Source organism: Podarcis raffonei, chromosome 1, assembly GCF_027172205.1.
Source record: "Podarcis raffonei isolate rPodRaf1 chromosome 1, rPodRaf1.pri, whole genome shotgun sequence".
Lineage (NCBI taxonomy): Eukaryota > Metazoa > Chordata > Lepidosauria > Squamata > Lacertidae > Podarcis > Podarcis raffonei.
Genome location: NC_070602.1, coordinates 49703893 through 49719609, shown reverse-complemented (window position 1 = coordinate 49719609; position 15717 = coordinate 49703893). Strand labels below are relative to the sequence as shown.

Here is a 15717-nt window from a genome sequence, read left to right as displayed (position 1 = left end):
CCTCCTCCAGCCATTCTTGTAGTGTCCCAAAAACCCCTCTAGAGGGATTTTGGTTTCTTAATATTCATTCCAGTTCAAATCCAAAAATCCAGTTAGTTTGTATCAGTTCTTCCTTGTTTTCAACAAATTGTAACAAAATTGTAACAGATATAACCAGCAGAAGCAACAGAAACAAAGTTCTCTTTTTCCGTCTTGACAGCTAATTTGACAGCTGTCAAACTCTTTAGTACCTCATCAACAGGCTCTCTCGCGGAACACTCCCGGGTCCGGGAGGGTGGCACTTCATCTCCCAAAAATTAGCTCTTTATCCTCCAGCAAGATTTCTTATACTGCCAAACCGTGAAATTAAAATCTTTTACCAAAGAAGGAAAAAAGAGGTTCTCTCGACCTTAGTTAGCAGGTCTTTGCTTTAACTTGTTTACAAGACGGGGAGGCAGACTTCCTTTTTACACCTTCCCCGATCGTGCCTAATTCTTAAAAAAAATTTCTTTACAATTCCAATTTCCGTAATACTCACGGGTTGTTACTTTTAGAATCCAATTGTTCACAAGAAGAAGTCAGCGCTCTCCGACCATGGCAATGTGGCTTCACTTCGCAGGAGAAGCAGTTGACTCTCAGCACCGCGCCACTCACCCCATCCCCCGTTCCGAAGCCTTTAAAAGGGCTCCTTCGCAGGTCGGGGGGGGCAAATGGTGCCCGCCGAGTCACCAGGTTCACAGGCTTCACCGCCTGTGATTTTTGAGGGTCCCCGCGTCGCCGCAGCGGCAAGACCCGATCCTGCGAAGCCGATTCCCTCCGGAGCTCAGAGGGAATCCGCCATTAGCCGATGGCGCTAACCCGGAAGTCCTACACTAAACTGTTTCCAGCTTCCACAAATCCTGTTTATTTTTTGCTTGAGCAGCTCTATTAATTCCTGGCAAAGCCCTACTGAGAGAATTGGTTTATATTTTCCATAATAATTTGGCTATGAAAGAGATAATGTTTTAAATAAATGTTGTTGTTGTTTAGTCGTTTAGTCGTGTCCGACTCTTCGTGACCCCATGGACCAGAGCACGCCAGGCACTCCTATCTTCCACTGCCTCCCGCAGTTTGGTCAGACTCATGTTTGTAGCTTTGAGAATGCTGTCTAACCATCTTGTCCTCTGTCGTCCCCTTCTTCTTGTGCCCTCAATCTTTCCCAACATCAGGGTCTTTTCCAGGGAGTCTTTTCTGTTTCTAGTTTACTGAATGCTGTAAACTAAATGAAACTATAGGGCACATCTCTGAAATAGGGATAACGAGTGTGGTTGCTTTTCCACAGCAATGCCATCACTCTGGGGACAGGATATAGCAAAATATGAAATGAGGACAAGGTACACTGCATTGGAGCAGCTGCCAACTTCTCTCTAATGGCAGGGCTGTTCCTGGGTCACTGTCTGCTGCCATATTTCAAAAAGTGAAAATCTGGACAGAAAAGTTGTTGAGCTTTATTTAGTTTTGGCCAAAATTGTTGAGCTTTTATTGCAAAATCACAAAGAAATTGGGCGTTTTTTAGGAAAATTGGCAAAAATGACACTGCTGACACAGACTGCCATACATCCAGATCTTCCTGGACTTTTTGCCGATTGCTACCCAGACACTGCTTGCAGCTGCAGTATTCCGGATATGCCAGGGAAATTCTGGACATATGGAAGTCCTAGCACTATGATAGATAACACAACCATTCATTTGACCTTGTAGTCAAAATCAGTGTCTTGCTAAGCCAAGGTAGGAAACCTGTGAACTTACAAGTGTTGTTGTTATTGTTGTTTAGTCGTTTAGTCGTGTCTGACTCTTCGTGACCCCATGGACCAGAGCACGCCAGGCACTTCTGTCTTCCACTGCCTCCCGCAGTTTGGTCAAACTCATGCTGGTAGCTTTGAGAACACTATCCAACCATCTCGTCCTCTGTCGTCCCCTTCTCCTTGTGCCCTCCATCCAAGGTCTGCCTTGGATTCGTATTGAGATCATTCTATCATTTTTGAGATTGCATCCCAGTACAGCTTTCACCACTCTTTTGTTGACTATGAGGGCCACTCCATTTCTTTTACGGGTTTCTTGCCCACAGTAGTAGATATGATAGTCATCCGAACTGAATTCGCCCATTCCCATCAATTTTAGTTCACTGATGCCCAGAATATCAATATTTATTCTTGCCATCTCATTTTTGACCACATCCAACTTACCCAGGTTCATGGTTCTTACATTCCAGGTTCCTATGCAATATTTTTCTTTACAGCATTGGACTTTCCTTTCGCTTCCAGGCATATCCGCAACTGAACGTCCTTTCGGCTTTGGCCCAGTTGCTTCATCAGCTCTGGATCTACTTGTACTTGTCTTCCGCTCTTCCCCAGTAGCATGGTGGACGCCTTTCGACCTGAGGGGCTCATCTTCCAGCGTCATAACTTTTAAATGCCTGTTGTCTTTGTCCATGGAGTTTTCTTGGCAGGGATACTGGAGTGGCTTGCCGGTTCCTCCTCCAAGTGGATCACATTTGGTCAAAACTCTCCACTATGACCTGTTCATCTTGGGTGCCCTGCTCGGCATAGTTCATAGCTTCTCTGAGTTATTCAAGCCCCTTTGCCACGGCAAGGCAGTGATCCATGAAGGGGTTATACAAGTGTTATTGGACTCCAATTCCCATTTGCCCCACAGGCAAGCATGACAAAGTGCTGGAGCTGCAGTCTAGCAGCATCTGTCAGTCCATAGAATCATAGAATCATAGAGTTGGAAGAGACCACAAGGGCCATCGAGTCCAACCCCCTGCCAAGCAGAAAACACCATCAGAGCACTCCTGACATATGGTTGTCAAGCCTCTGCTTAAAGACCTCCAAAGAAGGAGACTCCACCACACTCCTTGGCAGCAAATTCCACTGTCGAACAGCTCTTACTGTCAGGAAGTTCTTCCTAATGTTTAGGTGGAATCTTCTTTCTTGTAGTTTGGATCCATTGCTCCGTGTCCACTTCTCTGGAGCAGCAGAAAACAACCTTTCTCCCTCCTCTATGTGACATCCTTTTATATATTTGAACATGGCTATCATATCACCCCTTAACCTCCTCTTCTCCAGGCTAAACATGCCCAGCTCCCTTAGCCGTTCCTCATAAGGCATCGTTTCCAGGCCTTTGACCATTTTGGTTGCCCTCCTCTGGACACATTCCAGTTTGTCAGTGTCCTTCTTGAACTGTGGTGCCCAGAACTGGACACAGTACTCCAGGTGAGGTCTGACCAGAGCAGAATACAGTGGCACTATTACTTCCCTTGATCTAGATGCTATACTCCTATTGATGCAGCCCAGAATTGCATTGGCTTTTTTAGCTGCCGCGTCACACTGTTGGCTCATGTCTAGTTTGTGGTCAACCAAGACTCCTAGATCCTTTTCACATGTAGTGCTCTCAAGCCAGGTGTCACCCATCTTGTATTTGCGCCTCTCATTGTATTTGTGCCTCTCTCTCAAGAGCACCACCCTGTGCTCTTGCTGTTTAAACATCTGGGAAGACTCATACAAAACAAGTCCCCAGAAGGCAGAACTCTATTTGTGCAGCTGAGTGAAAGCACCAGACAACTTGAACCATTGTGTTCGCACTATGGGTATTAATATTTAAAATCCCCTTCCAATGGATATTAAGTAGCTCTTTTAATACTCATTAAATTCCTATGATATGCAGAAATTTACACATATCACAGATGCTAAAACACAGAAAAAGGAGGTGCAGGGACACAGGGAGATCAAAACATATGTGGTGATTGGTACTGTGCTGCTATGCACCAGGGAGCTTTTTCGAAGTCTCTTTAGCACAATTGGGAGTCAAGCCATTTTGGAAGATTACCAGGAAGCACAAACATCTACTATTTGGCTCCTTTCCCCATAGCATTGGGTTTAAAAAGATTTAGGGAAATATTTCTGTTGAAGCCCAGTCATCATCACTCATCCTATTAGCCTCAAAAGCTTTTGTAAATATGTTAACTGCTTGACAACAATGCAGCCTGTAAAAGTTCCAACTTTTAAATGGCATCTTTTCAGCTGCAGTCAGGAACTCCCTGCTGTGCTGCAGGGCTGTTCACAAGAGGGAGATTTTCTATTTATATACTATTTTTTTAAAAAAATCAAGCTGCTGTAGAGTTGAAACACACTGCAACTCACAGGTAAGATTCACACATTATGTTTTTCTATCATCATGATGTTATCTCACATTGTTCTCCTCATACATCACTTCAGCTATTCTGTAGAAATGACTCAGCTTTACAAACAAATAAAAATAGTCTCCTTCCCTGAACTTGGATATCTAATATCTCTTTCTCTTAATCATCCTGTAATATCCAGTCCCATTCCATTTAAGGTAATTCTTAATAGTTCTTCCTGAAGTATAGCCATGTCAACATGTTGCTGCCAAATGATTAGTCAAGTGCCTTCTCCATAAAGCTTTCGTGTTGTACTCTGGTAAACTAGTACAGCTTCCAGCCAGAAGGACACTGAGAATTTGTGTCCTCTCAGATGTCTCCAGTTCTTCCATGGCAGTTATGCCATGCTGTCCCCGAACCCCTGGACTGCTACTATCTTAAATCAAATGTTTAGATAACTTCCAATTATTGTGCAGTTGATACTCTAGCCTTAGCTGTGCAAACATACTACGGTAATTATTGAGAAAAAAATTGATTTCATGCAACGTCACAGTCAATGTTAAGGATATGACAGAATATGGATCAATTAACCAGAAAATTGTGTATTTTACCAAATCACATCTCTTGGTTGCTTAAATTTGCATTGTCACAATTTCATCCAATGAGCATAAAAACTAGTTCGAGAACTTCTTAAAAGCCAACAAATTAACACATGGCTTAATTTCAGGCTCCCCCTTTGAGCTTGCAACCCTGCATCAAATGCCCCCTTGGCCCCCCTCTGATTAGCTCCGGGGCCATAAATACCCCATGCAGGCTGCATACCTTAGGTGATTTCTCACTGGGCTCTGCAGTCTGCAAAAACTACAGTCACTGGATTGTCCTGCATAATTTTGCCCTTGGACCCACTCAAGACTGCTAGCTCTTCCCTTAGCCAGGACTTGAATTAAAGAAGAAAAAAGTAAGGTAATCGAATTATTGACCCCCCCCCAATTTTAGGTGAGTCATGGTCCCCCCCCTCCACCCATTTCAAAGGGGTTTCCCTCCAGCCCCTCTTAATTTGATGATCCCCAGCAAAGCTCTGGGCTTTAGTTCACTCAGGCTCATATACGCATTCCCCCCTCCAAAGATTAGATTTTTGAATGTGAGAATCCCTGTTCCTTTATTTAGTTTTACTTCCTGTGAATTCCAGCACAGCCATGGCACACATGAAAATAAATCATAATAGTATTTTCTTCGAATTTGCCTCCAATCAACAAAATAACTGCCCATGAGTTTGGCATGTACATTTGAATGCTCCAAATGTGTCAGTGAAGGAACTTGTCTAAGTGTTTTGCTCTGGAGCTATATAACGTTACTATAAATTCCTTAGCTGAAAAGAGGCAAAGGCACTTTCTGCACTTATAGGCTTAGCTACCCCTTGATCCCAACTTGTCAAGTCTCGCTATCTTACATTCTTCTTCCCCTTCAGCAGCTGAGGCTGTAAATTCCAGTAACATGAGTAAAAGGCTAGCAATAAGATGGACACACACACACACACACACACACACACAGCCTTACTTTATAACCTTGTGTATATAATTGTTCTGTACATCTGTTGTGCCACTGGTGCAATAATGCAAAATAATTATATTTATATCCCCCTCCCTTTTTACAGTTCTTCTAAATCTGCAGATAAAAACAAGTAATACTTAATGTATGACTAAAGAATTACATAACCTTCAAGCTCTTCAAAAAGAAAACCTAGTAAAACATTCCAGTCTGTGAATCTAATTATGCCTCACTTAGATTCCAAGAGGAATTTAAAAAGCACAAAGAGACTTACGGCAGGTTAAAGGCCAACAAATGTATTACCGCATAAGCTTTTATAGACTAGAATCTGAAAGCTTAAAACTAGTGCAATAGTCTTTAAAAGTGCCATGGAACTCACATATCTTTTTTTTTTTGCATTCTCTTTATTAATTTTCATTACACACCAATACACACAAGACAAATTCATCACAAACAAAAAATAAACCAAACAACACGGCTAAATAGAAAAAAAAGAACAAAAAACAACATATAACTAATTGACTTCCCTCCACCTCGGTTTTGGATTCTATAATAAAGGATTTTTTCCGCAGTTTATCTTTAAGACTTCTGCACGTCGGAGGGTTATATTTAGCCTACTGTGATCTTTAGATTTTTAAAATCTGCTTCAATATATGTTATGAATTTATTCCATTCCTTAATAAACTTTGTTTCTTTCTGATCTCTGATTTTTTGTGTTATTTTTGCCAATTCTAAGTATTCGAATAGTTTACTTTGCCAATCTCTTACCGTTGGGATACTAATTGACTTCCAATTTTGTGCTATTAATATTCTAGCAGCTGTTGTTGCATACTGGAATAAAGTCATGGAACTCACATATCTACTGCACTGGAAATTATTACAGAGAATGCAAAGGTTTTTCTGAAAAACGTGAACACCACTGCTGTTTGCAAGTCTCTCTCTCGTTTACTTATCAAAAGCAGTTTTCTTCTTGAAAACCCAGTCACAGTGCCTAAAGTTCAAACTTTGTTAAGTATCACTGCTCTTCCCACAAAACTTTATAAGATGATTCCGTATTTGGAAAGTCCATTTTATCGCTTCCCTGTTTGACCCTGTAATTGTTCCCAAGATAACAGATACATTAATAAAATATAATAATGATTTCAGAGCACTTTATTAATTCAGAAATCATTGCAACCCACTAGATATGTCTTCTTATCCTATATTGCAGATGGAGGTGCAGGGATGAGACTAGAAGCCTGGAAAATAGTGTGTGCATGACTGAAGTAATATTTGATAGGAGATATTGTATACTGTATGTTGCTGGAGGGGGCAAAACCTTACTACAATCAGGGAGCCCAGAGAGAGATGGTAAGCCCCCATCAATAACAACAGGAGAACACAAGAACTCTGCAGTTCAGAGACCTGTCTGGTCCAGCAAGGGCCCAACTAGAGGTCAATGAAAAGCCCACAAGAAGGATATGAGCACAACAGCACTCTTGCAATTGTACTCAACAGCAACTCGTATAAAGAGGTATGCCACCTGCTGCTTCCTCTTCTTCCTCCTCCCCACTGCCACTGCCACCAACACCACCAGCTCCCTGCCCAGTTTCCTTTTTCTCATTGATTTTGGGTGGAGGGAGGCTGCGGAGTTGGTGGTGGCAGAGCCATCGGCAGCGGGGGGAGGGGGCAGGGGTGGGGCAGAGTTGTTATCGGCAAGGGGCAGGGAAAGAATTGGCAGGGGAGCAGCTGGTAGAGGTGGGGGTCGGCATTTTCTCAGTGGCAAAACATCCTGGGCCAGCCCTAGCATAAGCCCCAAGTAGCAAGGCTGAAGTGGTCAAGCTGTTCCAAATGCATTTGGAGACAAAATTCTCCCCAGATCAGGTCTGAGAAAAGACAGGACAATGTAGAAAAATACTAGAATGCAGCCATGTTCTCTGGAGACACACACATACACACACACACACAAACACACATACGAGTGGTACCTCGGTTTACGAACTTAATCCATTCCTGAAGTTCGTTCTTAAACCAAAACCATTCTTAAACTGAGGTGCGTTTTCCCTAATGAGGCCTCCCACCGCCAGTGCCTTTCTACTGTTCAGATTCCGTTCGTAGACCAAGGTAAAGTTCGCAAACCGGAACACTACTTCCGGTTTTGCAGAGTTCGTAAACTGAATAGTTCGTAAACAGGGCTGTTCATAAACCGAGGTACCACTATATATAAAATTTGTAAAAATGGAGTTAGCTGGTGTCTAGTCTAGTGTGGAAGCAACTCCTAAAAAGCTGTAGGTTTAAATTTTCCACCAAAGCTGCTATGTAAGTGAAAAAGACTTCAAGCCCTTTTGCCAGCATGATATAGCAAATGGCAGGACTTGTCCTGCACCTCAAGGGTTATGCAGAAGAAAGAATTTTCTAAAGGTGCAGCTTGTCCCATTCCCGCAGAAGTGCAGCTGCAAAACCTTCCTTCTTTTTTAGAACATTTGAAGATACAGAAAGAAGCACTTCTACTGCATCTGATCACCCAAATGATCTGGTTTTGAAAGTTGATCAGGAACACAGGAAGATACATGTCTTATCCAAGGTCAGACTATTTCTCCATCTGGATTATGACTATTTACTCTGACTGGCAATAGTTCTCTAGAGCTCTTGGCAGACATATTTCTCATCACTTGCTAACGGAGCATTTTAACTGGAGACCTTACTCATGCAAAACACGGGCTCAGCATTTGGTTCCACAATGCTTGGGATAACATGACAGGTCAAACTCAGAGAAGCAATAACATAGTTCCCATAGACTAGGAATTGATTCAGATTTTAGGATAGCAGACTAAATACCCTTAGGATCCCAGGTATATTTCCCTATTGTTTAAGTTATCTGCAAGTTGAATGTACATACTGTATAAGGAACAGCTTCAGTCTTCCCTGTTCACACCAGTAGGTGTTCACATTTTGTGTTTGCCCCTGCCTTCTAATTTGTTGATTGAATTATGCTGATTAAGTTGCAACTGGGCATGCACACAGATAGCTTGCAGGCACACACTGTCTTAAAAAAACAACACCCCCATCCAGGAAGCGTGCAAAAGCATACAGTAAGGCAACTGTAAATTCTCAGCACACAAGTTTTAATATGGTTTGCTTCTGCTTTTTTGGTCTTGTGCAATCTGAGGGATCAAAAGGGAAAGAAAAAAAGCTCCTCCTTCAAGAGCCCTGGGAATAGAAATGAAAGGGACTGTAAATTCTCAGCACACACATTTCAAGGATGATGGGACTTGTAGTACACAAAATCTGGAGGGTACCATACTGGCTACCTCTAGTTTACTGCAAAGTGTGAACAGGACCATTACAATCAAAGCTCTTCACCATTAAGTGTGCATGGTGAAGAACTATGGTAAGTCACAGCCCTCTGACAAAATCATCTATAATAAACAGATTTACATAACCATATGTACTTATACATCACACTTTTATGTATATGCATACAGCCTTTTTCAGATACCTTTTAAAAACATGTGTGAGGCAGCTTAAGTCACACAAATCATATATTTCAAGCACACTTACATGCAAACAAGGCAAAAGGATACAACCTGTTAACACAGCAAACACTGTATCGTGTGTGTGTGTGTGTGTGTTTGTGTATAGCTAGACAGACAGAAAAGAAAGTGCAATATTCAGAAGCACTATATGGAAAAAATCTAATTTAAATCAGGGAAATATCAGTTGTTGGGTGACTGTACTTTCTCTGCTTACCAGCTGCTTGGAAATGAAAAAGAGACTAGACTTATTCACTAGCTTTTATATTCTGGCAAACATTAAACAATTAATTATATAAAACATTTCAAATGCAACAATGAATGCCACCTTCTCCAGTCATTACATTACAGAGACAGAACTTGAGAAGAGTGTATGAATACTGTTTTCAGAACAGCAGTTGTTAAATACTTATAGGTAAGGTCAGTACTTTTTTTCTTTAAAAAAATGTTTAGGGGTACTCTCATTTTCCTACTTATATTTCAATATTGCCCCTCAATGAGGCCAAATGTAGATTCACAAAATGTTTAGGGGTATACGTACCCCTGCGTCACCCCAGAAAAAAGGCACTGGGTAAGGTCCAAAATTATTTAGATGCTGCAGTTGTAGACAATTAAAAGAAGATGAATATTTACAACCATAAATTTTGTTTTCTTTCTCTGCATTACCCAGCCTTTCAGAGAAGATATAAAAGTGACTTTTCTGGTGACAAAATCTATTCTGACCCTATACCACCTTTCAAAAAGGAGGAAGGATGTAGAAGGATATACATTTACTATTTAGGGATCTCAGAGTGGCAGACAAGAACCAATCTTATAGAGAAAAATGCCTCGTTTTCTCATTCAGCTGTAAACTTACATTTGCCTGAAAGAAAGTGATGGAGAAAAAATAACAACAATGGGAGTCACTTTTCACCCACAAAAAGAAAACTTCCAAGAGACGTACCACACCCTGCTTCCTCCAACTTGAAGGTGATGAGGAGAACCTAAGAACTGGGAAATGAAAACTATTTTACTTTTGCCCTTCTTGATTAGATGTTTGTGTGGTGGTGATATGTGTTTGTTTAAATGAAGCTAATCCCAGTTAATTTAATTATCCTTGAATTAGGCTTCTATGCGCTTACTTCAAAAGAAAGCCACCTGTTTGTTTCCCCTTCAGTACAGTTGTTGCTAAGGCATCTTGTTTCACTGCCTGATGAAGAAACCTGCTCCACCTAGCAGGCTCTCTCCCAAAGAGGAAGGCAATGCTCATTTTTTCCTGTCTCTAGTTGAAGTCCTTACCTGGTTTCTTTACAGGTTCTGGCATCTTAAGGCTGGCTCACCAGGAGCTGACTGAGTGAGACTGCAAGGAGACTCAATGACTTCCAAGCCCCCCTGCTAAAGAAATACTACTGGGATGCCCCCTCCTGCTCCTCCCTCTTGTTCCCCAACTGTTGTCACCACCACTACCTTATCAACAGCACAGAGCACTTGACAGAATTCTTCCAGCCAGGATAAATATAGCTGGGTACCATGCGTCAGGGAGTGTGAACCACTCAAGAACAGGCCCTGCTGCTCATTTGATGGAAGACAAATCCAAGCGCACACCATGATGCTCTTTGCCTCACCCTCTCTGCCACATGCAATTTGCATATTTATATGTGAGGGATCACACACTGAACCTCTAAATACACTGGTTTCTTCCAGGCAATGCTGCTTATTGGGCATCATCCTGATTTGTTTGCACGAAGCTTGTGAGGAGGTCAGATAACATCAGCTGTTGAGCATTCATTCTGATCTCTTTACAAGGAAGTTGTATGATGTTGCACCAAGCAATTGTTTTCCTACACTTTCCAGTACATTTCCCCATGCATTGCAAGAAGTAAAAAAATAAATATTTTGGAGCGGGGTACATGGGTATGTGGAAGACGGTCAGAGGAACTTTAATGGCACAACCTGAATTTGCCGGCATGTGACTTAATCACATCCAAAAATAGTGACAGCCTGGAAGTGCCCACTATGGGCATGATCCAGCCAAAGTTAGGCATTTTCAAGTCCCCTTCATTTAAATGGGAGAGGTGATGAGTGAATGCTCAAATCTCTCCCACTGAAATCAGTGGGATAGAAACAGGCTTAACTTTGGCTGAATTGTCTCCTTTGTTTTTGGAACGACAGTGACAAATGGTAGACTTGGGTACCCAAACCTGACCAGCAGCGGCGTCCTGACTTTGCAGCACAGTTGAAAGAGAGTTGACTCCCAAAACTCGGACAGACTTGCATGGGAGAGGAATATAACAGGGCTTCACTCAGTTGGGTATCTGTGATCCACACATTATAAAAACTTATATCAACCTTATAGATTACAGTCAGGCTTTTATCAAAAGTTAAGTTTACTTTTCATGCTTGCAAAAGTTTTCCTCTCTTTGTGCATTGGCACTAGGCATCATTTTTGCCTAGCATACGGTTTCTTCTTTTGAAAGTGAACCTGTAAACCATGGTTTAGGACTGAGAGGTTTTTTTTTCATATCTACCTTGCCAATGCAGACTCCTCTTAAATAGTTTAACTCCACCTCCCTCCATTATGAAGATTGGGCTGGGAACTGGCAAGCAGCCCAATCATATTTGTGGCTCTTATATAAACTTCTCAGCTGTTCTGTTTTAAAACACATATTTATTTCTTTGGCTCAGATCTCGTCCTCATGCTCAAAGGACAAATGGACAAGGAATGATTTATGCCCCCCCTGCCCCCCGCTGCTACTGTGCTGCTAGCTACCAGATGGTAATGATATAATACATATTACCCAGTTTGCGCTGAGTTTTATGTTCCTTCACAGACATACTCCGATTTTCAGAGCTCACTCATTTCCCTTTGTAAGGAGTTTTGAGGTCATTAACTGGACACTGAACTTTATAAGGTTTGCTTCAAGCCATCAGAATCTGCCTCGGTGCAATGGATAACATTTCTTTTGCCACCCAGAGATTGACCACACATAGTGGCATATTACCACAGCTAAGAGACTGAGCTATGAATCTCAAAGTTCCCCACTCAAATCTTGTTTCTGTCAGGAACTCAGTGGCCTTTTCCAAGCCACTCGTCCCCAGCCTCAACCCCACTACCTAAAAATAAAAAATGGGAGGGGGGTTAATAATGCCGATTTACCTTACACTGTTGCTGTTAACGATTATAAGTAGATAATGCATATGAGGCATTTTGAGCACTTGAAAGTGATGTAAAATTTTATGTAATTATTACTATTGCATCAATTAAGTTTTTTAAATTTGTTGTTAGCCGCCCTGAGCCTGGTTTTCTGAACCGGGAAGGGCAGGGTATAAATAAAAACAACTTCTTCTTCTTCTTCTTCTTCTTCTTCTTCTTCTTCTTCTTATTATTATTATTATTATTATTATTTTGATGTTTATTTATTTATATAGCTGCCACATAACAGCTGCCGCAAAGCAAAAGAATACAACATTAATTTAAAATACAGTATAAAATAAGGGAGGGGGAGTATAATAAATTATTTTTGAGAAGCTGAAACACGATGAAAACAGTTTAAAATTCAATTTAAAACAGGGAGGCCTAGGCCTGAGTGAATAGAGAGCGCTTCACCTGAAAAGTCAATGAAGATGGTGCCAGACAAACCTCCCAGGGGTAGAGTGCTACTACCAAAAAGGCTCTGTCTGTAGTGGTTACCCTACTTACTTGGTTTGGTGGAGACCCCTGGAGTAGGACTCTTTCCAGGGAACTATAGGTGAGAAAAAGCAGAGACATCACCTTGCCAACAAAGGTCTGTATAGTTAAAGCCATGGTTTTCCTACTAGTGATGTATGGAAGTGAGAGCTGGACCATAAAGAAGGCTGATCGCCAAAGAATTGATGCTTTTGAATTATGGTGCTACAGGAGACTCTTGAGAGTCCCATGGACTGCAAGAAGATCAAACCTCTCCATTCTTAAGGAAATCAGCCCTGAGTGCTCCCTGGAAGGACAGATCCTGAAGCTGAGGCTCCAATACTTTGGCCACCTCATGAGAAGAGAAGACTCCCTGGAAAAGACCCTGATGTTGGGAAAGATTGAGGGCACAAGGAGAAGGGGACGACAGAGGACGAGATGGTTGGTCAGTGTTCTCGAAGCTACCAGCATGAGTTTGACCAAACTGCAGGAGGCATTGGAAGACAGAAGTGCCTGGGGTCACAAAGAGTCAGATATGACTAAATGACTAAACAACAATAGGTGAGAAAAGGCTGTCATGTAAAGAACAAAGCTGCTTGGGAACAGCATATTAGCTAGATAAGAAAATGCTTGGAGTCGAAGAGTTGGACTCTACCATGTCCAAAATGGCCAGCAACAGGAGCTCAGACTAGGCAAGATGGTGACCCCAACTTGTCAGAAAATGACTCTTAAGCAACCAGAAGCAGTAGGTCTTAGGGTTGAGCCTTAATCTTCTGGGGCCTAGCTCAAATCTGTCAATTTCTTGCCACTCCTATTGCAGCAGGTGAGCTTGCAGAGCCTAGTTGATATCACCACCCCCAGGGCACAAGGGTCTCCTGCTATTACTCACAGGCCAGGTGGAACAGATGGAAAGGCCCAGTCCTGCTGCTCAGAGGTGAGAAGAGTTGGCAATTGCTTGCTGTCTGTTGGGCTTGGCTAGATATCCTATACAGTATTCTTTGCATTTAAGTATGGTGCTGCAGATCCCATAGTGCTACATGGATCCTGTAAGTCCTTTCCCCCTTCCCCTAAACCAATAACTTACCCAGGTGGTGGGGATTACAACAATACTCCCAGGATCCCAGGAAATCATATTTTTTTACCAGGTGCTGGGGCTAGTCTCAGAATTCCTGGCTAGAAGCTGATGCTAGCTTTATCATTTTTTCCACAGATTCCAAGCCTTTGTAGAAATTGAGAATCTGGCAGATTCTGGCAGTGCCTGCCTCCACTGTAGTCATCTTCCCAAGGGTAAGTTTGGGGGTTTGGTGGAAGGGGGGCAGCAGAGGTCACTGCTATGCTTCAAATCTTTTGCAAGATTTGCAGTTAAACTGTTGCAAACAGGAGTGCCAACCTGAATAAAATATGGAGGGGGGCAGGTAAGCCCCACCCCACACTATCGATCACATGATGCACTGCACACACACCATTTGAATGGCAGTGCCCATCAACTTGGGGGGGCAGCCCCCTCAAATATTTTATTGTGGGGAAAGCCCCCTTGGCCCCTAGGAGTTAGCTCCTATACTTGCAAAAGTCTGAGAACTGCTGAGGCTGCAATCCTGTACATACTTACCAGGAAGCAATCTCATGGAATTCAGTGGGGCTGACTTCTGAATAATGTACAGTTTCCTTGGCATGAATCTACACGAGAAATTCAGCGGGGGTCCCTTCTGAAACAAGGTAAGACACTTAAGTGCTACGTACTGTATTAACAAAACTGCAGTGGTTAAGTGTCCATTGTTTCTTTGCAAAATAAAAGAATAGAGAAAGAACCAGAAACAGGCATGGGGCACATAACTTGTCTCCCAGCAGAGAAGCTGCTGTGACAGCAGAGACGCCTTCTCTTCTTTTTTATGTGCCTTTGTGTTATGTAGGAGCACAGAACCTAATATTGAGTCAAACCACTGGTCAATCTAGGTCAGTATTATATAGATATAGATAGATAGATGATAGATAGATAGATATAGTTTATTTTTGCATTTTCAATTCTACATACAGTAACAGAAAAAATAAAGCCAAACTCGATAAAAACATAATTCCCCCTCGTCTTCCCTCCCCCCTCCCCTTTGTGGGTCCTTATGTAACGTTTTCCCCTCTGCGTCTCCTCAATAACTCTTATTGTTATAAATCCTTTGCTAAACCATCATTCAGATTTTGGCTACAAGTTTTCTGTCAAACCTACTAATGAATGTAATTGTTTACAATAATTTTTCAAATACATTATAAACCTTCCCCATTCTTTATTAAAATTTGATTCTTCCTGGTTTCTGGTTCTTCCTGTAAGTTTTGCCATTTCAGCATAGTTTAGTAAAACTGAAAACAGGAGAGACCCCTTCTCAGCCAAGGTGCTTTCCATGCTCAATACTCGTACTGTACAACTGTTCTGCTTGGGTGTCCACTGTTTCATGATGGGAGTCTGTGGACCTCCCAGGCACCCCAACAGGTCTAGGTTCTACCAGCTTCCACTGTTGCCTTTTACTTCATCAGCAGAGAGGGAGTTGGCTTTTTGTCCTTCAAGGGTCATTTATATGGGTGTTGTGCTATGGTTACAATTCTCTGGTAACGCTGTTTTACACACACTGTGTGGAGAAGCCCTAACTACATCAAATTTTTTTTAATGCCCATCTTAAAAGCTTGCAAATTGCATTCTGGTTACTTCTCAACTAATGTTACCAACAGCAGGGTGAAAGGAAGCCCTTGCCTCAGTGTTAGATTTCAGCCTTTCTGTCACAGTTCCTGTATCTTGCGTGTGTTACGTCTGCAACTGAACAAGGCATTTGCCTTTTTTGGAAGAAGTTTATATTGCTGACTCATACGTAACATGTAATCCATTATAA

At 42.0% G+C, this 15717-nt stretch overlaps 1 protein-coding gene across 1 annotated transcript in view; it reads right to left on the bottom strand.

Moving 5' to 3' along the window:
* MYBPC3 (myosin binding protein C3) overlaps positions 1–10603 on the bottom strand; it is a 69139-nt gene extending 58536 nt beyond the window's left edge. Inside the window, exon 1 of the mRNA XM_053386797.1 lies at positions 10477–10603. Within this exon, the coding sequence (XP_053242772.1) occupies positions 10477–10501 (25 nt within the window). The 5' untranslated portion in view covers positions 10502–10603. The remainder of the gene's footprint in view (positions 1–10476) is intronic.
* Between the last annotated feature and the right edge of the window lie 5114 nt (positions 10604–15717).